Source organism: Temnothorax curvispinosus, unplaced genomic scaffold (assembly GCF_003070985.1).
Source record: "Temnothorax curvispinosus isolate PA1 unplaced genomic scaffold, ASM307098v1 QBEX01008716.1, whole genome shotgun sequence".
NCBI lineage: Eukaryota > Metazoa > Arthropoda > Insecta > Hymenoptera > Formicidae > Temnothorax > Temnothorax curvispinosus.
Window position 1 is genome coordinate 20,488 of NW_020218496.1, and position 21,097 is coordinate 41,584.

General features: G+C 37.9%; 4 protein-coding genes across 4 annotated transcripts; 1 reads left to right on the forward strand and 3 right to left on the reverse strand.

The window, feature by feature from the left end:
* Nucleotides 1-12,928: 12,928 nt before the first annotated feature.
* LOC112458139 lies at nt 12,929-13,694 on the reverse strand. The gene is made up of 2 exons (XM_025021585.1): nt 13,627-13,694; nt 12,929-13,480 (listed from the first exon to the last, which is right to left on the reverse strand). The coding sequence occupies exons 1-2, from the start codon at nt 13,635-13,637 to the stop codon at nt 13,132-13,134; spliced, it is 360 nt and encodes a 119-aa protein (XP_024877353.1). The 5' UTR covers nt 13,638-13,694; the 3' UTR covers nt 12,929-13,131.
* LOC112458137 lies at nt 13,640-16,617 on the reverse strand. The gene is made up of 5 exons (XM_025021583.1): nt 16,135-16,617; nt 14,772-14,970; nt 14,046-14,688; nt 13,823-13,975; nt 13,640-13,698 (listed from the first exon to the last, which is right to left on the reverse strand). Exons 1-5 carry the CDS (start codon nt 16,479-16,481, stop codon nt 13,640-13,642), a joined length of 1,401 nt encoding a protein of 466 aa, XP_024877351.1. The 5' UTR covers nt 16,482-16,617.
* Nucleotides 16,618-16,792: 175 nt separating this feature from the next.
* On the reverse strand, nt 16,793-18,452 carry LOC112458123. Its single transcript, XM_025021565.1, has 3 exons — nt 18,356-18,452; nt 17,002-17,232; nt 16,793-16,900 (listed from the first exon to the last, which is right to left on the reverse strand). The coding sequence occupies exons 2-3, from the start codon at nt 17,221-17,223 to the stop codon at nt 16,793-16,795; spliced, it is 330 nt and encodes a 109-aa protein (XP_024877333.1). The 5' UTR covers nt 17,224-17,232; nt 18,356-18,452.
* A 657-nt stretch (nt 18,453-19,109) lies between these two features.
* LOC112458136 (coiled-coil domain-containing protein 94) lies at nt 19,110-20,871 on the forward strand. The gene is made up of 3 exons (XM_025021582.1): nt 19,110-19,302; nt 19,398-20,099; nt 20,203-20,871. The coding sequence occupies exons 1-3, from the start codon at nt 19,279-19,281 to the stop codon at nt 20,530-20,532; spliced, it is 1,056 nt and encodes a 351-aa protein (XP_024877350.1). The 5' UTR covers nt 19,110-19,278; the 3' UTR covers nt 20,533-20,871.
* Nucleotides 20,872-21,097: the final 226 nt, after the last annotated feature.

Consider the following 21,097-nt stretch of genomic DNA (forward strand, 5'->3'; position numbering starts at 1 on the left):
CGCTGACGCCGATCCCGGGCGCGCTCGCACTCGCGCTTCGCGCCACACAAAGCCGTTGTACCATCGCACCGTCGCCGGCCGCCGGCTCACATGTAAATCACGTGTGCCACACACGAGGCGCGCGGTATTAACCGGTAGAAAGAACCCTAAGAAAGAGAGGAAAGGAGAGAGAGAGAGAAAGAGAGAGAACAAACCGACATTGGATCCGGTAGACGCGAGAGAAGCTCGCATTTCTCGAAAGATGCGAGGTGCTGTGTTATATAATGGCGGCGAATGCGCGCAAATGCCGCGAATGGCGTATTAATTTGGTTGCTACTCTCTAAACTTGGTAGAAATTGGAAAATTAAGCACAGAGGCATATTGTAAAATAGAGAAGTAAAAAAGATAGAGATAGCAAAAGATAGACAAGATCACGAACACAATTAAAATAGCTGTCTTTTATTTTTTCTTAATTTTCCACAAATATATATTATTTATAAGAAGGAACAAAAATACACATTAACTTTTTAAATCGCGACATTACCATCGTCTTTGCGTATTTCAGAAACTACTTTTCGGCTTTATGAGAAATATGGGATGGAATGCTCGTAAAAATACTTGAGCAAGAAACGGCATATCTTAAAGCTAGACGTTTCTTGATATTTAACAGGTGGTTGTAAATAACATTCATAACAGAAATACAAGAAATATGAGCCGTTTCAGTAACTGACATCGCGAGTTAAAGGTTAATTACAAGTGGAATTTAAATGCCATTCATCCAAGTCTTAGAATTTGAAAGCATATATATATTACTATATAGTATATATACTATATATTTTAAATAAAAGAAAAAAAAATCATATGTGGTCATGAGAAGAGTAGATACTGGCAACAAATGCTTTAACTTGGCGATGAGATTCTCAGAGCTGACTTTTAGCTTAAAGACGTAGAAGAAGAAGAAGAAAGGAAGAGACAAGTGTTGTTACCAATGTGATACTAGCGCGCCAGACAGGTTGAGTGAAGCAAGGATGCATACCAATTACAAGACTGCATCCGTTGTAAATTGATGAGGAAGAACAACGGTTGCCCGCGACAGTACGTGAGTCTGCGAACGTCTAATCGACCCTACAGGAATCCGTCGAAAGAAATCAATTGTTTGCGAAAAACGAATTTTTACCCCGAAATATTAATCTCTTTAAATAATCCGTTAATCTCTAAGAACTTATTAATCTATGCAATATTAACCGTAAAATAAAAAATTCTAGGAATAGTGAATGGTTTCATGCTTCACAATTATATCTCGTTATTATTTCTTAATAATATTTTCTTATGATAAAACAACCTGTTTTGCATGCAGCTGTATTTCCAATAAAACTTATTAGGATTTAAGTACAAAATAACGATGACAATTTTTTCTTAATTTGTGAGATATGATATGGGTTAATAGCAGAGCAATAAAATTTTAGAGTATAGAATAAACTGTCTGTAAACATTCTACGGCGCGATAATCTTTGCGCCGAATATGTGGGCGTGGGAAACGGCCTGATAAGTGCACGACTTTTCATGTGATTACCTTGGACCGCGAACATGCCATTCGAGGTTGTCTGGTTGATGTAGGCGTGCAATACCACTTATGGCATCCTCTCTTTATTACAACAACCATTCGTTACTTCATTTAATCATATCAATATTACAACGCTCTTTCATTCTTCCTTCGCCACATTCGCGACCTAGCGAATCAGTGTTTTCCATTAATATCTTAAACATCTATTTAGGCACTTGATATTACGAAAGACGGAAATAATGTTTCCTTAACCAACTATATTAAGATGTTGATAGCTTTTATTAAACGGCCCTAATTAAATTTTGAAAAGAATCACCTTCGTTTATTACAATTCTGTACAACTGCACAGACTTTTCGTATCTATTTCTAGTTTATGCTAAAAAATTCAATGGTTAACAGCGTTACTTGCAAATTTTACAATATTTGCATAGTTCTGCCCGCGAAGCAAAATGCCATCGCACGAGTGGCATTCTTCGCGAAGAGAAGAAAAAAAAAAGCGCAACATTCGTTCATTCATTCATTCATTCATTCACTCATTCATTCATTCGTTCGCGTAACATTTTATTCGCGAGAGAGTCACTATGTATCCAGCACTCGATAGGATGTTCACAAACATTCGCGATGCGTTGGCGAGCACGAACTCGCCGTGTTTGTTGATCGCGAGAAGGGATTCGCGCGATCGGGTGAGAATGCCGACTCCTCGGCGCGCGGGTGAAAAAATACGGCACGTGTGTTCGATTAGCCAGCTCCTTTGTCGTAGCCAGTAATCATGCACCACCACCACCACCACCACCACCAGCATCGGAAGCTGTCATTCACCAGCCGAGAGAGATCTCGCCGCGTCGCGCCGCGCCGATCTCGCTGGCATCTCAGGCGAAGCCACATCATCCGGTCATGCTGCGTGCGATACACACCCGAGCCGCAGCGCGCAACGCGAGTATCATGTTTTATTTATAGCCGGCGACATGCCGTCTTAACAATGCTCTCCCCTCGAACCATTTTCCGCGAAGAGATAAACGGTGCAACGCCCCTTGATCCGTTTGTCTTTTTCCTTCAATGCGATTTGTAGATAGACACGATGATGCGTGATCGATCGTAGAATATTATTAGGCCCAGAGAAGTTATGACTTCTTCCTTCTGTCTTTTAATTCTAAATCAACTTTCAGATATTGTATGACATAAGTTTCAATAAGTCTTTAATCCATCGAGAAATTAGAATGACAGAAGCTCCAATCTATGGAGGACACCTTGTCTGGGACCGTCAATTTTGCAATGAGAAAATAAAACCAAGGTCGTACTACGCCATTCTCTCTCACATTTTTATCATTGCGCGGCGTAAGGGCGCGAAATTATCATTCTGCCCCGCGGCGTCGTGATGGGGGCCCGACCTCGAAGTTTCGCCTCGGTAAAATTTCATGTTTCATACATCCCTCGCGAAACGGCGTATACTTACGATTCGACACCGTTAGACACCCTTTCCGTTTATTCTTAAAGTCACTTTGTGTGTACCATCGCCGATCGCAAACACGCCGGCTTTTTCAGCAAAGAGAGCGGGCGTGTCTTGCTGAGTCAAAACGTGTACTTTGCGAAGTACAAAATGAGTGGATATTCTTACAAAGGTTATTGAAAGCTTTTTGGTATAAAATCGCAATATTTAAAAAATGCCAATTAAAGCCCAAGCGCGGAATTAAAGTGCATGATGATTTCTTACAATTTGTAATAAATATAATAATTCTAATTGTAAGTATAGAAGTTTTATATAAAAATGCGTATCAAAATATTTTTAATACTGCGTTTGTTCTAAGTTCTAATTGCGTTATAGTCGTAAAAATTCTCCCAAGACTCGCGGTAATGTTAACAGTTTTAAAGTGGATATCGGATACCTTTGATCCAAACAACATTATCTGCTTTGCTGGAAAATTACGAGGAAGTATTGGTTCGACGGCCATCATTATAGTGCGCGCGTTTGCGCAGTTAATGCCGCTTTTTCGCGCGGCTTTTTACCAAAAGGATGCTTCGCCCGGTCGGGGATCAATCTTGTCCGCGGCGAACTCAATAATCCTTTTCGGACGCTGCCGTACAATGTTAGCAATTTAATGGGGGTTCATTGTACCCGAATACCCGCGCCTCCCATAGTGGTCGTTAATCAACAACCGGGGGGTAAAGAGCTGGCGAATTTTGAAGCACGACGTCGAGGTGTCGGTGGAAACTGACGATTATTTAACTTAATTATTAATTCGCATCTAAATTATACTTGCTACGAATTCTTTTCAAGCTAAGGAAATATTACTCAAATATATTTTAGTATTATAAACAAATATATTTTTAGTACATTTAAATATCAGGAATGTCAAGAAATATCAGGAATATTGATTAAACACTGATAATTAATCGTTAATTACCGATAATAATGAGTGACAAGTCGATTATTTAAAATGTATTTTCGGCGGATTAGTATTAAATCTTCCTGACAATTTCGAGCGAGAATCGCGTCCCGGCATGTCCGATAATTGCTCGTTCGTCGTAGTCCACGAGCTGATCCGGAGTGGAAACTGGACCCGTTGCGTTTAAAGAGTTCGGGACACCAAAAGGATCAATTTAGAAATCAGTCGCGGCCGGTCTGGTTAAACCGGTCATCCCTGCTCCTCGCAATTCCTGAATCGCTAGAAAAAAATCCACTAAAGAAAGATGCTAAACTAACTGCCTGATGCGATGCTAATACCGCGCATAACCGATAAAATGATTATCGAGTCTCCGATAATAGCGAAAGCATGACTGATTAAGACGAACTTGTGTTAATCTTTCTGCCGCGCAGTTTTACGTTAATCTACTTTCCTCTCTCGTCTTCGTCGTTTTCTGCTAAATTCTTATCGCGGAATTAAACTTCCGCGTGCAATTGTCGTTGGAATTTCAATTATTTGGGCCTATTAGGAAGAATCATTAAGAGTTCCAGATTGTCGTAATGGGACGCTCAAATTCGTAATGTATCAAAATCTTTTGAATGTAAATATCGAGTTCTACCGAGAATGTCTGGTAAATTGTCAGAGACAACATGTTTCATGTGCAGTATACTTATAGCAACAAATGGTAGAACGCTAAAAAAAATATATGTATAAATTTTAATAATTTTAAAAAATATCTATAAAGGGCGACAAAGAAAGAAAGGAGTATCAATCGTAGCATCTCTTTGAAAATACGATAGCATTGTGGTTTCGATATCTTGTTTCTTTTGAGCATTTCTAAGCGGACAGAGCATCAACAGGCATTCGAGACTGGATGAATAATGGTATCGGTAAGAATACGCAGCGAGGGGTTCCTCGGGTTATCGATCGTCGCATGATACGTCGCAAGGCCGCCACCGCATCGACCATTAATTTAATTGCGGAATCGCGACGGCAGGATGTGTGCTCCGAATGCAACGGCGATTGTTTCGGTGCGGCGCGGCGCGATCGCCGGCGCATCCGACGCAGGAATCCGGCGATGCGGGGGGGCCCGTCGCGCACGCTTCGGAATCCTGCGTCGTGCGAACGGGCCGTAGGGCCCGAGAAACGGGCCCGAGGAAAAAGGGATCGCCACGAAGGATCCCTGGTCCTGAAAGCCGCGCCGCTCCGCTTTCAGCGCGAGCGAAAAGCGAGTCCGAGGGCATTTAAAATTTCAGAGAAGTATTCGAGAAAGCTGTTTTTTTGCGATGATACACACGAGTTATTTTTATGTATCTAAATAACATTAATACTTCATCAATATATGTGTAGAGAATTCAATAATTGACGTATATTAGAAATTTATCTTTAGAATAAACCTAATAGTTTTTATTTTTATTATGTTTAGAATATCAGTTTTGCGTTAATATTTCTTTTTGGGGAGTGTTCTATTAATCTCGATTTAACATTATAATAGCTTTGCAGAAGATGTTAAAAAATCCTTTATACCGATATTTTCTTTTTACAAATCCGAAACGCATGCGAGTAACCGACGGGCCACTCAGATACGGCCGTACCACTTTCGTTATTTCCGTCCCTTTATTCTTCGCTGCGGTATTTCTCGGACTTCCCTCGATCGCATGTTGAACTTCTCGACGCGACCGCTTATGCGAAGTTTTGGTCCACGGCAGTGATATCCATTCATTTCGCCGGTATTTTGATGCCTTGGGCAGAGAGCGAAAGCGATGAGCAGAGAGAGCCGCCCGGAGAGGAATCCGATAATCTCTTTAGCAGGGTGTCACGTAGGTGCTGCAGTTACGCGGCAAGTTTTTTCGTTTATCACATACGAATCGGGGAGGCCTTCTTCCTTCCAGCCGGACCGTGGGATCAAACAGGATTTCACAGACGAGGCGCGGTAACCGAATACACGGCGATCCCGAAGCCTCAAACCCCCGTCGAGAGATGGTACGTTTCCAACCCGAGAGACGTGCTTTTCCAAGATCAATTTGCCGAAGGAGAATCTATTTTGCTTCGACGCAATGTTTCGTCACGCATATCGTGATGGCAGACTAAGCTAAATGTTGCTAATCGCGTTGCTTGTATTTCCGAACGAGATGTTCGTCCTCGGTACTTCAATCTTGATATTCCGTATGATTTTATTAAATCATTCCTTCTTCTATTAAAAAAAAGAGAATCTTCTACATTGTAATTCGCGATATTATGTACTGTAATTGTATCTCGTTTATTCGGAGCTGATACGAATAAGAAAAATATACAGAAAGATATTTGCGACTTTTCCTTTCGGTTCATCTGGTTTTTTTTATATGGTAGCCGTCACAGCACGAACAGTTTCTCACGCTCTCAGCGGTTTCATAAGCGGCCTGCATGCTTCCTTCTCGCCGGTTGCGCACGACAAATAGCGCTATCGGTCCTCGTACTCGTGTTCGGAGACGCAAGAACTATGGTATACCCGGTATACCTCGCTGCGCAACGGGTGATTATCACCTGGCCGTATGAGTGCCAGACCGTGGAAGTGTCTTATCGCCTTGCGACGTGCTACCTTTATCGCATACAGGGCAGGTAAGCCCGAGCGGGCGTATCTCGCGTTACGACCGTACGGACTGGTGTTTGTATCATAGCGATGACCAAGTAATCGTAAGTCAGCGATAGTGCGTACGCGTACGCGTCGACGGGATGGAAATAGGTCGCGCGCGTATACAATTACGGCCACAGATACGGCCGCCGCGGTCTTTAAAAATGACGGCGGCAATTTAAAAACCCGTAAAGTCTAATTCATTCGGCGGCGCAATCGGACGGATATTTATAGACCGGTTCTCCGTACGCCTTCTAGGTGCAAGAACAATAATGGCAGCCGTTTAAATGCCAGCCTTTTAAGCTGCTCTTTAAGTTCTTCGGTAAAGCTTTAAAACTATTTTATAAATTACGCGTTCTTTATCTATTCATTGATTATATCACGAGGGTAAATAATATTTTTAATTAGTTTTTATGAATCACTTGTGTATTTACCGCAAATCTATATCGATTGAATTAACGTTATTAAGGGGATCCTGCAGTGACTGGCGAACTTCCTCGAGGTCGATAATGTCAACCTTTCTAATTTTGTTTTCCCTATATCTGTCTTTGTCTAATGAAATGACGTCTGTCCTTTTTTCGATTGATCGCCATCTTACGCAAGATCCGGCAACTACTGTTGCTGCTCTTCTTGTCATCCTGCATCTGTTGCATTACTAAAATAATTATTAGATGGATCTTTTTTTATACGCATTGAATCTTACTTCTACTTACACGATATTATTCCTACATGTTTTCCCAAGGGTGGATGATAAACAATATATACGTATAAACTGTAGAATTTTTGTTTTAAGCAAATATTGTCGTCAGGTGACAGCTGTGTATGTGCCCCAATAAGTAATATTTTTAATTTTTTGGTGCTTTTGATATAAAATCGCGTTTTCCACCCTAGATTTTTGTGCGGATTTTAATTCTAGACCAAAAACTTGCAATTCTGTAAAGCCAATTAAAAGATCCATTGATTAACGATAATGTCGGTAAATCATACGGCTGCAGGATCCCCTTAACGGTACCCTTGAATTGGAGCACTAAACTGAAATATACACAACACAATGAGGAGCGGTAAATATAGAAGTAATTTGCACGAGTAACTGTAAAGAATTATAAAAATATATATTTTTCCTCGATAAATACGACACATTCAATATACATCATTATGTGTTGACTCTTTCAAAATGTTAAATATAATTTATTACAAGTAATTGGTATTAATAAAGTTGTAAAATTCTGCAAAAAGATAGTCGACGTCTCTTCCCTACAAAATTGATCTAGTGGTAAAGCGTCAGATAAAATGATTAATTTTCACGGGAAGTTTCAGACTATCCGATAGCACAATCGATATTCCGTCCTTTTAAAACACCCGTATTGATTGCGATCGATATCGAGAAACATTAGAGCAATTCGCTTGTATTTTTAATTTAATTACCTCAAAATTATTACAGTTGAATTTAGTAGTATATTTTCTGATTGTACTGAGAATAATTAAATACAAATATGAAACAATTTTAACAAAATTCTTAAAACTATTCATTAAATAATCGTTGTGTAGCTCAAGTTTATAGCCACCTAGCGGCCGAAAGTCCGACTCTATGAGTTACGAAATATCCAGACGTATTACAGTAATTTGTAGAAAAATATGTAATAAAAATTGCGCTTATATATATTATGCAAAGCACTCGAAAATTGTCACTATCGAAAAATATTCCAAAAACATATATTTTAATTTATATGAATTTAATTTTGAATTGCCAAAATCATTACTGTTGAAGTTAATAGTAATTTCCTGGCAGTCACAGGCATCAATTTGATTCTAAATGTGAACCTCCGTCAATACAAAATACATTTTTAATTATTAATATAAATTAAATCAAATTCAATTTATACAAATCAAATAATCGCTATAAAACACGAGTTAGATTCGCGTATGCTTCTACTCTTTTTTTTTTTTAATCTCTTTCATCTCTATCACTTTTATACGAAAGAATATTATGCGCGATTAATTAAAATAACGGTGTCGATAGGTAATGACAGCCGTTTGCTCGTGGAAGATTATTTTTACATGGTGTACGACCTGTTTCGATCCGGACGCACCGTGAAGTGTGTAGAAACGACAATTCTTCGAAAGCCTTGAATATATTTACCCATGGACCAGGTCACTGTCTCAATACTCCCGCCATTCAACTAGAAATTCTCAACCTGTGGGAATGTTCAGGTAGGCATGAAGAAGAAGCCGACTGAAGTGCAACGTTTCTCTAAGATTCTTTAAGAACACGGATTTTCGAACGATGCCTCGCCAACAATATCCAACAAAGTGCTCGTTGATCTCAAAAGACGGACAAATGAACCTGAAATTCCGACAGGTTCCCAGGAAATTTAGCGCTACAGACGAATCTAGCAATAGCGATCGCGATTGAGCGATAATCGATCGCGAAATTTCTTTTTTCAGCGGATTGATCGATGTTAATAGTTATTTGTGTAACAAGTGCTGTAAGATGAAAAAAGGCGAGTGCGGTCACCGCACCCGGGAATTTTCATCTTCACGCACGACTTGCACACCCTATTTTAGGTTGCAAGTGCGTGGAAAGTGGTATATCACGCACGCGTAGCGTGCGTAATGAACCACTTTCCATGCACGTGTTGCATAAAAAAAATATACGCGTCGTTGTTCTCGAAGAGGGAAAAATCGTAAAACCCGAACGCCACGTAATATGTACATGTGTGAAATACAGTGATTCGCCGTATCCGCGCGCGAGAACGAGCAAACGACGATGATAACAAATAAAAGGAGAAAACGGCGAAGGAAGTAAGTGGAGGAGAGGAGCAGAACGAGAGGCGGTCACCGCGAAATGACGGCGATCTCCGATGTCACACAGAGGACCGCCGGCGTCCCCTCGAGGATGAGGAGGAAGAGAACTCCGGTCGGCTCGTGTTTCGGTTTTCGGCATTCCGAGAAATATTTTCATGTGCCCTCCGCGAGAGCGGGATCTCTCCCTGCGTTCCCTCTTTCCTACTTCTTTCTCCGCGTCGATCTCTCTCTCCCTCTCGATCCTCTTTGCGCACCCATACTGTTCTGTTCGACGCAGGTTCGGCGGGCTGCGTTTTCGGGGGTGCGATCCACCACCGTCCGTGAGACCCCGAAGGGATAACCGGAGGATATCCAATGACCAAGAATCCCCGACGCGGTAGGTTCGACCGGATGAGGAATATACTGTTCGCGCTTGCCGGCCATGGATTACGAGTGCTTTTAAGTGGTGTGCTTTTAAGCGTATTGTTAGATTTATCGCCGTGAAATCGCATTGGAAGGAGAGGAGGAACGAATCTGGAAAATGGGAAAGCGAATGCACGAAAAGACAAGAATGGGTGGAGCTTGTGAACAAAAAAGTCCGGTGTTTATGGAATATTTTTAAGGGAAAATCAAATATATTTAAAAATATATGTTTGATTTTTCCAAGAATGTTATTAGATTTTCTCAATCTTACACGCTGCATTAAAGTCGAGCGAGCTTCAATCGCTAATTCTCTTTAAATTTCTCGTTCAATTCAACTCTTAATGTTTAGCGGAACTTTTTAATCCGAAGGACATAAGTGCAAAAGTCACTTGTTCAGATAACATTTGCAAGTACACAAAATATAGATCCTCTCTTTAGCGAGACGAATGTCGTGAAATTTAGCTACATTTCTCCTTTCAAGAATTTGGAAATCTATCAGACGCCAAAATCATCAAAGAAAAATGCGCGATTAAATGATAGCACATCTCAGGAGCCGCTTCTAGATATAATCAGAAGATCGAGTTAATTCGCACGCAAATTCTAGAAGAACGCGTTCGAGACGTATGAAGAGACGAGCGTTCGTGCGAGCGTATTCTTCTAATTCCGCGAAGGCTGGTTGCGACGTTTCCGGGCACAATGCCTTGCCGAGGCACAAAGCTCGGTTCTGAACGCGATCAAGCGACCCGAGTCGATCTATTTGAGCGACTTCGCACCTCACTGAATAACCCTCGCCCGTAGAGATCCACGTATACGGCGCCGAATTGAATCCCGTTCCGCGAAACGTACCGCAGACGCTTTCATGCGATGGAGGCCGTTTCTTCCGTTGTTCGGTCAAACGCCCGCGTTGCGTCCGCGGAATAAATTATTAAACCTATATAATTATATTAATTACTATAGTATGATTAGATTTAATATTAATCAAGAAATACGGTAGTGTTTCTCTCATGCCAACTGTACGCGCGACGCAAGGTACAGGCGCTATACTTAGCGCCCAATTATAGTTGATATATCGCAGGCAAGATTTATCGTTCAGCTATAATGGCTGAAACAATGCGTTTCTGAGTGACTTTAATCGATTTATTGGTTTCATATTATATAACAAATTCGTTTTTACTTTTGCTCCATAGTCTTCTATGCTGAGATATTCCATCTCAAAATACATAATTGCCAAATTTTACAATTAAAAAATGGAAAAATTTTTCTAGCTGACATTTTTTCCGTTAGAAGACGCCACGAGACGGGACAGCCCGTCGACGTAGCACTGTAGCAGCGCCGCTGCATGCACGAAGCTCAATCTGACATTCGACATCTGACATGCTCGCGAGAGAGTTGTGATTACGTTTATTGCTTATTTTACTACTTATTGTTAGTCTGAATAAAAATACCAGTACCTTATATCAGACCTATATTATATTATAATATACATACATCCCAAAGTACTAAAAACAAGCAAATTTATTTTATAATTATAAAGAAATTTATATAATTTGATTGTAATTATGTAATTTGCTAAAAAATGTATGCAATAGATATAAAAATTTATCACTCACCGACCCTGACGCGCAACAGCGGAATTATATCTGCCACGTAGCTACGTTGATTCTGTAACAAACAAATATACAATTTATATTAAAACAATGTTCAAAAAATCTAATATCTTAAAACATAATTCTCATGCGCATTAAATTCATTATTTAATTAGGTATTTGCTTAAATAATTATATATTTTCGGAAAATGATTTTTACAAGAATCAATTTTTATAAAATACTTTTCTTTTAACTTACTATTATTTCTAAATCATGGTAAAACAAATAGGTTCAAGAACAAACAAAAAAATTACTTTTACACAAAAATGAAAATGATTGTATTAACGGTGATAATCGGTATTAATGAGTGGACATAGGAAAATAAGAATTGTATTACTTACACGAGCATATTCTAAAAACATAGAATGCAGTGCTTAGTACAATAGACATATTAGTGCGTCCATTATAGCATTTGTTATTGATTCTTTCAAAGAATTCGGTATAACAGCGTCCGCTAGCTCTAATGGCACGATACTGCTCAATAATAATCTCATAATAATGGTAGTAAGATACAAGTACGTTATCCTCAAGTGATCTACAGCTTCCAAAATATTCCATCACCTCCCCCATTAAATTGAATAACGCCTTTAAGTCATCGATTATCTTTAATGTCATACCATCGTTGCAGAGCCATCCAATGTTATTGCGCTTATAAGGCTGATCTATTTAAACAAGAGTGCAAACATGTCGCAGTTGTGTGTATTTATGTCAATGAAGAATGTACCGTACTACATCCACAACACTGACCAGCTACTAATATAGAATAAATCTTATATAGTGATTATATACTTCCAATCCGCAAAATACAAAGAACAAGCGTGCACCACAAACAGTTCAGTTTTACAAAGAATAGATGCTTATTCTCACAAATGCTGCTCAGTAGTAGATGAAATTAAACACGTACAAAAAGAAATTCTGTCGCTATAAAGTATCCATTTGCGAAATATTTACAAACTTAAAAATTAGCTCAATCGGAAAGAGCTTTTCACAAGCAAGAAAAAGAATTGCGTTTTGTATGTAAAGAATTATAAAAATTCCAAACTAGTGATACATATCACAGTTACGAATGACTCACAAGACAAAAGATTTAAAATAATTTTAAAAAGAATTTAGTATAATACCTATCCTGTGAAGAGCTTCAAAACTCGTATAAAAATATTCAAGTGACGAAAAACGAATGGGTTCAAATTTGTATAAAGTCGGAAAGTCAATCGGGATGTTTTCAATGATTTAAGCCAAAAGTCTCTAAACGAATAAGGTGTTAATTAAAACGCAGAAATAAAATTTTAAAGAATTTGCCAATTCAATTTAAAATTAATTTCAGTTTGTTAGAAATAGGTTTGGATTTGGATAGATATTTTGGGGGTATGGAAGTGTAGAGGGAAGAGAGGCCCTTTTCCGCCTACTTCTAAATTTTTTAAACTATATGTAGATATACAAGAATTATTTCAAAACTCGTATTTATTTCAAATTTTGCGCACTTTTACATCAATGCGTACGCTTTCTCTGATGCTCATGTATGCACCTTATCGATATAACATTTCTTAACCCGAAAATTGTCACTTTTAGTACTTTATAACTTTTGCTCTACTTGAGAGCAACGATTTTAGCTTTTACATTCGAATTCAACACGCCGAAATACATATATTGTTAAATTTCAGACAAATCGGTAAGGAAGCCACTTTCCTTCACATTCATCAACCTTCATATTCCTCATCATCCTATTTGATTCCCTTTTGATATTCAAGGACAGACACGTGTGGATATTTTTCCTTCGCCTGAGCAACGAATGATGTCTGACTATCACGTGTGTCGTCGAACGCGTTCCCGGCGCGCATAACATAGATTGTTTGCAGTTTAGGAAACTGTTCGAGAATTGCGAAATTAGACGTATAACCCAAGTATATTTGTCTTAAGTTTTTACACATTGTCAGTTCTTCATAGACATCGTAATTGAAAATCATATCGGAATTTCCCAAATTGACTTCTTCTAAGCATTGACAGGAGAAAAACAATCTACGCAAACTATGCTTATCGATTGTGGAGAGATCTTCGGGGTGCATGTCATTCCTGTAACAAAAGTCATATTATTATGCGGTTTTTCAATCGCAATAAGAAAAACAACATAACAGTTTCATGATGTTTGCAAGAAATGTAAATACACATTTTGATAAAGAATAATATGTGTTTTAAAAGAAAATGTAGCACACACGTACTTGTCCATCATTGTCAGTTTTCGTAAATTCTTGCATTCAGCGAGGGCATGAATACCTCGCGATGTAATAATACTGCAACCCGATAAATTTATTATTTCCAAGTCTGGACACGAATTTTTTAACTGTATTGTAATTGCGTCTAAATCTAGTAATCCGACGTCATCAATAAAGCCAGGCATGTGCACATTTAAGTTACGCATCCGGCGAGTTTTTTGCAGTATTTTGCAAAGAGATTCAGTTGTTATAAGGGAGCCTTCAAGGTCTAATTTCTCTAGAAATTCTAAATTTTCGACACTCGAAACTTCTTGGTCCATTCCCTCCAGAATAACACAATAACTGAGATCCAATACTAAAAAAAAAAATGTACATATATTAGTCATATACAGTTTATCTGTAATCTTAACAATCATATTTATTACCTTTCAAATTTTTGCATATTTCTAAAATTTTTAATAGACATAATTCGTCAACAAATTCGCAGTCTTTTAATCGTAAGTGCGTTAAACAATCGCCGCAACTTTGAAGAAAGTTTACGAAATCCGTAGCAGAAATGCAGCTTCTTGTAAGATCCAACTGTTGTAAATATTTACATTTGGATGCAAAATAAAACAGAATTTTATCATAACAGAAGGATGAATCCTTAGAGTATTCTTTTTTTAAATTTCGTAAGTTCAAACATTTAAAGAGAAAATTTTTCGATTTTTTGCATATCTCTAAAATGTTTAATAGAGATAATTCGTCAACAAATCTGCAGCTACTTAATCGTAAGTGCGTTAAACAATCGCTGCAACTTTGAAGAAAGTTTACGAAATTTGGAACAGAAATGCAGCTTTCTGTAAAATCCAACTGTTGTAAATATTTACATTTGGATGCAAAATAAAACAGAATTTTATTATAACAAAAGAATGAATCCTTATAGTATACTTTTTTTAAATTTCGTAAGTTCAAACATTTGAAGAAAAAAGAATCCTGTGTTAAATTATTGAGGCGTTTATTTACTTTGCTCATACGGCAAAACGACCTTATATCCAAGTATTTTAATATCATTAGTATTATTTCATCCTGCAAAAACAAAATATAAAATTTTAATACATGAGATTATATTATAATAAACTATTACGAAAAATGAACTTCGAATATTTTACAGAAAGCGTAGAAAAACTGTCACGTTGCTCCTTGGATTCTCCCGAAGAGAGTTTGATATCTTCTATAAATTTCACATAATTCCAATGATTTCTTAATAAAGGGTGATTCACATATCCCTGCTTAGAAGATGGCACATCTTCCTTCCGAAATACTTGTTTGTGCGCGAGCTTGCTCTTGTGAAAATTCGTTGCTATGTCGCTGCAAATAACATTGGAACACAAATTTATTTTTATTATTAACACTACGCTGACAACGTGTTTTTAAAAGCGTTTCTATGTAACAAAAAATCTATAAAAATTCATTGTGTCATTTTTAAAATTTCAAAAAGTGATTTCTACAGAGGCCGGAATTATTGCAATTTCTTTTTACTGTAAAATGCGAATTTTGATAAATAATAGCATATTTTTTGAATGTGTGACTAAAAAAAATTATTCAAGGGTTTTATAGTTCAACAATGGTACTTGAAAGAAAAATACACGAAGAGAACCTAAAAGAAGTTGAATTATTAAAGGACTTAAAAATTGGTATTTAATTTCGGTATACAGGAAAAATGAGATTCAAAGACAAAAGCAATGCTATTTTTTTTTAAGGTTACTTCTTATTTATTATTTATAAGTATAGGATCAATATTGAAAAAAAAAACACGTAAAATGCAAAATTACTTTTCCGTGGACAAAATTAACGAGATAGAGCCAGTGATGCTAGACGGCACGCGAAATAGCATGCTACAGCATATAAAGGGCATGGCTTTGCAAGGCACAGAAGGGATCCTTCATTAAAGGATCCCTAAGGCATAGTAGAGTCCCTTTAATAAGAGTCGCGACATCTCTCTCTTATATCTCTTTCTCTTTCTGTTTCACGTACTTTTGCCGAAAATGCGAACCAATCAAAAGTTGCTGCTACGTACGTGTCGCGACTCTTATTAGAAGGACTCGAAGGGCCTAAAGCAGAATGGCTGTCTTAATGACCTTAAGGCATATATAAAACACTGCCAAGACAGCCATTCTGCTTAGGCCCTATTAAGGCACGGAGCAAGCTCCTCCATCCGTGTAGCCGACACGCCGAGCGTAACATGCGCTGTTCCGTCTGCCGTTTAACATCCGAGGTGGACACCCTGGGTCTTTGAAGGCACACACTACACTTCGATTGCTCGGTATCGCGCAACGAACTGTCGAACAGTTCGCTTGGCAGTTACATGCCCACTATAACCAAGTTTTTTTGTGGAGGAGAGCCAACGTAAGCGCTGAAGCTATTCCCGTGGGAATCATAAATGAAAAATCAACTGTGCCTTAAAAGTCCCACAGTGTCCGCGCAGTGTTAAGAAAATAATATAAAATTACTTAATGTCGACAATTATAATACCTTTTATAAATAACGCAATATTTAAAAAATTCCTTTTGAAGATCAAGTATATCCAAGTGTGCATTTTCATAATCACGTGTTGTATTATAACGGTCAAACAATTTACAGGAACCCCAAAGGTATTGGTACATAGAAAATGGTTCTTCTTCAATTCCTGAGAATTCTTCAGAATAACGAAAAGGACAAAATCTCTCTGAACAAGAATGTCGTTGTGCCCGAATGCGGTGTAAGAGATTAGTTATACTCTTATCTTCAGGATTTTTAGGAAAAATCAATTTTGTTGTACCGATCAGCATCACAGCATCTAGCTGTGTGCATGAGTTGGATATAAACTGTAGTCTGAGCATTTTGGTTTTAAAGTTACAAGACCGTAAAGCTGGAGAAAATATCCGTGATTCCGAACGTCTAGGTTTAAAAGAAATTGGTTGACAAAATTCGTAGAATTGAGGCGGTCCATCCCATAATAAAATCCACCGACCCTCATCTTCAGAATCTTGAGCCCAAACTTCAGTTACGTTTCCAAAATTATATACTTCATATATAGAGATTCTGATTGGATATACAGCTTCATGAAACTCGAGATCTTCAAAATAAAAATTACAATCTTTTCTGAACACAAACATTTTCCTTAACAATATCTTATTTTTCAATTCAAATGTCACTTACCAATATGATGAAAATAATAATCTCTTTTAAACTCTGGTACAAAATTATATGGCACTTGTTTCTGCCATGGAGATATTGAAATATCAACATCATACTTCTTCTGTATTAAAGAGTAAAAAAAGTACTGAATATTACCAAATGTTGTAGCATAAATTAGATTTTGCGATTATATACTTTCTACAGAACAGAAAATACACATACCAAAAGAAAATCTTCATGGCTTGGAAAATTGCTAGGTGTTCCAATTATATTATTACGAATATTACTTATGCTAGCAGTATTCTTACAGTCCTTTGTGGATATATTGCTATCCTTCACAAATTGATAGATGAAATCAACATAATCCTCTTCTACCGCTACTCTGTCAGTATAAGGATATTTGACATCATTCTCGCAATGTGAGGAATGATAATTGGATGTCATATTCTTTCTCTTAAAAAAGATGGAAAATATAATTATAATAGTCTAAGAGCTGACGGACACTTTTGGCCAAGTAATTTTCTAAAATACGATTTTCCGTTTTAACTAGCGTGGACGACTCTCCTTCGATAATCCGAACACCTGGCTGGCCGTTCCTGGGGGGGGGGGGGATAAAAGTACGCAGGTGAGAAAAAAAACAGATCTCCCAGTCATAGTATAAGTCTCAATTTTAATCGGATATTGATAATTAGTCACTCATGAACATGCAAATAAATTGCCAGCTTGATTGCTCGGGGGAATTAGTCGCCAGGCTTAATCATAAATAATTAAAAATAATTATTTTCAAGTCATACTATAAAAGCTGGGTTTTTTTTAGTAACAAGTGTAGTGCTAACACATGCCACCAAAAAAAAGCCAAATTAAAATTTTGGTGGCATCATCTCTAAAAAAATTATTGAAAATGCACAAAGCCGGCGCGCGGCGTAGTGTGTGAAAATAAAAAAAATGGCTTTGCTGACGCAGCGTTGCGTTGCGTTGCGTTGCGGCCATCGTCAGAGCCCTCCGGCGGCTTTGTGCATTTTCAATAATTTTTTTAGAGATGTTGCCACCAAAATTTTCATTTGGCTTTTTTTGGGTGGTATGTGTTAGCACTATACTTGTTAGTAAAAAAAACCCAGCTTTTATAGTATGACTTGAAAATAATTATTTTTAATTATTTATAATTAAACCTGGCGACTAATTCCCCCGAGCAATCGAACTGGCAATTTATTTGCATGTTCCTGAGTGATCAATTATCAATATCCGATAAAAATTAAGACTTATATACTATTACTTAAAAATCCGTTTTTTTTTTCTCACCTGCCTACTTTTAATTCTTTTAAACCCCCCCAGGTACGGCCAGCCAGGTTTTGGATTATCGAAGGAGAGTCGTCCACGCAGGTTAAAACGGAAAATCGTATTTTACAAAATAACGGCCAAAAGTGTCGTCAGCTCTCCGACTATTTAAAGTAATATTAGTATAATAAAATGTAATAATGTAATAAATCTTTGTGCTTTGTTAGCATATATGTCAAAATGCTATATTATAATATCATATATTTATTAAAATTATACTGCCAAGTATATCTATACTTACTTGTAAGAGAGTTTATTTCCTTGCTTCCACGTGTTGAAGCGGCGAAGGGAGCGTGCGTCCCGTCCAGAGAGAAGGATGAGAGTGGTCATGCCCGCTCTCATCCGTTTAAACGGTCACCCCGTGGTGACCGTCCATGAGCGCCTCTATATGCACATGTGCGCACGTGCGCATATAGTGGCGCTCATGGACGGAAACCACCCCGGACCGTTTCACAGTCTTCTATGCTTTAGTTTATAATAAATTTTTATGTTTATTTCTACCAATGTACGTTACGATTTAACTTATTTTTTATCTTGTTCTACTTTTCATTTTTTCAGAACTAAGAAAAAATAAAAAGTAAGTTAAACCGAGATTAATAGCGAATTCGGGCGCTTGCACTAGTGCACACTGAGTGCGTACTAAGGCTTGTTCTTAATCAATTGTTATATTTACAGGTCATTTTAAATACTTCTTAGTCTATAAAATGATTTGTACAGCATCCATATAGCTAGATATTACAGATTGTTTTATTGACTAACAAGTTTTTAAATGTGTATTTAAGCGACTTGAAATATAAAAATAGATTATAAACAAAGCCTTTAGTGCGCACTCAGTGTGCACCAGTGCAAGCGCCCGAATTCGCTATAAAGTTAATCTACCTACGTTGCTAGAAATTGAATATTTGTTCATTCGGCGACTTATTATTCGAGAATCGCAAATCGAGATGAATCGATATCGCGGCACGACACCATGATTGGCTGACGCGCACGGTTGGCAAACGTTCACGCACTACGCAGCCGAACCGAACTACGTCACTCCGTACTCCGTTTGCGTTTGTATCTTTCGACCTAACCTTAAAGAGCTGCGGCTTTGCTGTCCACAAATTATTTGAAAGATATAAATTTCAAAGCCTAATCGCGCACCTAGAGGACTAGAGCCGCAAGATGTCGGAGCGCAAAGTTTTGAACGTAAGTACGAGACGAGAAATTGCTTTTCGCAATTGCATTTATCCACATTTATCCACTCTTTAATAACCTTCATCTCTTATCTCCTCGTATTCCAGAAATACTATCCACCGGATTTCGATCCGTCGAAGATCCCGCGCATGAAACTGGCGAGAAATCGCCAGTACACCGTGCGACTGATGGCACCGTTCAACATGCGTTGCAAGACATGCGGTGAATATATCTACAAGGGCAAGAAATTTAATGCGCGTAAGGAGGACGTCGAGGGCGACGATTATCTGGGGATACGCATTTACAGGTTCTACATTAAGTGCACCCGCTGCCTGCAAGAGATATCTTTCAAGACCGATCCGAAGAATACGGATTACGAGATAGAGGCAGGCGCCACGAGAAATTTTATGGCGTTGAAACTAGCTGAGGAACAGGCGCAAAGGGAGGAGGACGAGGAGAAAGAGGAAGAGGCCACCAATCCGATGAAACTCCTGGAAAAGAGAACGCTCCAATCGAAGCAAGAGCTGGAGTTGTTGGAATCTTTGGAGGAGTTGAAGGATTTAAATCGAAGGCAGCAGACCATAGATTATGATCAAATGTTGGAACAATACGACACCGCAGCTGCTAAACAGAGGACAGAAAAGGAACAAGAAGAATTGGATGAACGGTATATTAAATCTGTATTTGGCAAGAGACAATTAACCGGGACTGTTGTGGAAGAAGAAGTTGAGGACCTGGAAGAAGAAGAAGAAAAAGTTCAACCTCCTACAAAAATACTTAAAACAGATGAAGCAAACGACAAAGAAACAGTAAGGTCTTAATCTTGCATTTAATGAATTTTACTTATTGTTTGTTGCAGGAAAAATTTAATCAAAAACATGAAAACTAATGATAATTATTGCTTACTTGCAGGAAAATTCTGGACATTCTTTAAAACTTGCCAAAGCATCATTATGGTCGGAAAATACGGGATTATTATCTAATAAAAAGAATTCGTCCGCTTTGGTCAAGAAAGGTAATATTGGTATAAAGATAAACGCAAGGTCGTCACAAAATAAAACCTCCATGATCGAAAATGCTATTTCTCCCGACAAGAAAACAGTTTTACAGTTAGACCAAACACCTAACACTTCGACGAGTACATCGAATACAGTAAATATAGACACTAAGTCAGATAATGTCGGCAATGGTCTCTCGTTATTAGGTGCTTATTCAGGTAGCAGCGATAACGATAGCGAATAAAGGAATAAATAAATTAATATATTTTTTATGTTATATATTTTTATTCAATAGAATAAATATTGTACAAAATAAACGGGGTCTACAAAAACGCGCTCGTATAAACACGTTATTTGTCTCAAAATATGTGATATGTATATCACGTAAAATTTTAGACTTATTTTAGGTATGTATACACACGCGAATTATAGATATCTGACATGCACATGTAAATAATTTCTTGTTAAATCCAATATAGTCGCAGGTTGATACTTTATAGGCTGTGCCGACGATTACAGAGTTTCTTACAGGATACCGAAGGCTCTACTCCTAAAACATAAAAGGATAAATTATCAGAAATGTTAATTGTAATCCAATCTGTTTGCGAGGCTAGGCACTCTGTAAGAAACTTTGTCGTCGAGTTACATCAATACCGATACAATGAAGCAGGGAGTACCTAGCCTACCAAAACAGGCCACATAATTAATACATTTGAGACAAGAGAGAACTTAAAAAAAACTTTTAAAATAATATTACAATGAAAGAAAATATGCGAGTAAAAATCCGCATAAGAATGGTCTGTCTCGAA

Excerpts from the sequence above, each read along its gene's own strand:
- LOC112458123 (XM_025021565.1), bottom strand. The coding sequence starts at position 17,223 with ATGACATCCAATTATCATTCCTCACATTGCGAGAATGATGTCAAATAT. Across the intron at positions 16,901-17,001 it reads GCCATGAAGATTTTCTTTTG|AAGAAGTATGATGTTGATAT; the intron begins GTATGTGTATTT and ends TCTTTAATACAG.
- LOC112458137 (XM_025021583.1), bottom strand. The coding sequence starts at position 16,481 with ATGCTCAGACTACAGTTTATATCCAACTCATGCACACAGCTAGATGCT. Across the intron at positions 14,971-16,134 it reads TATTGCGTTATTTATAAAAG|CGACATAGCAACGAATTTTC; the intron begins GTATTATAATTG and ends TGTTATTTGCAG. Across the intron at positions 13,699-13,822 it reads GCAAAAAACTCGCCGGATGC|TATTATTACATCGCGAGGTA; the intron begins GTAACTTAAATG and ends ATCGGGTTGCAG.
- LOC112458136 (XM_025021582.1), top strand. The coding sequence starts at position 19,279 with ATGTCGGAGCGCAAAGTTTTGAAC. Across the intron at positions 19,303-19,397 it reads CGGAGCGCAAAGTTTTGAAC|AAATACTATCCACCGGATTT; the intron begins GTAAGTACGAGA and ends CTCGTATTCCAG. Across the intron at positions 20,100-20,202 it reads AAGCAAACGACAAAGAAACA|GAAAATTCTGGACATTCTTT; the intron begins GTAAGGTCTTAA and ends GCTTACTTGCAG.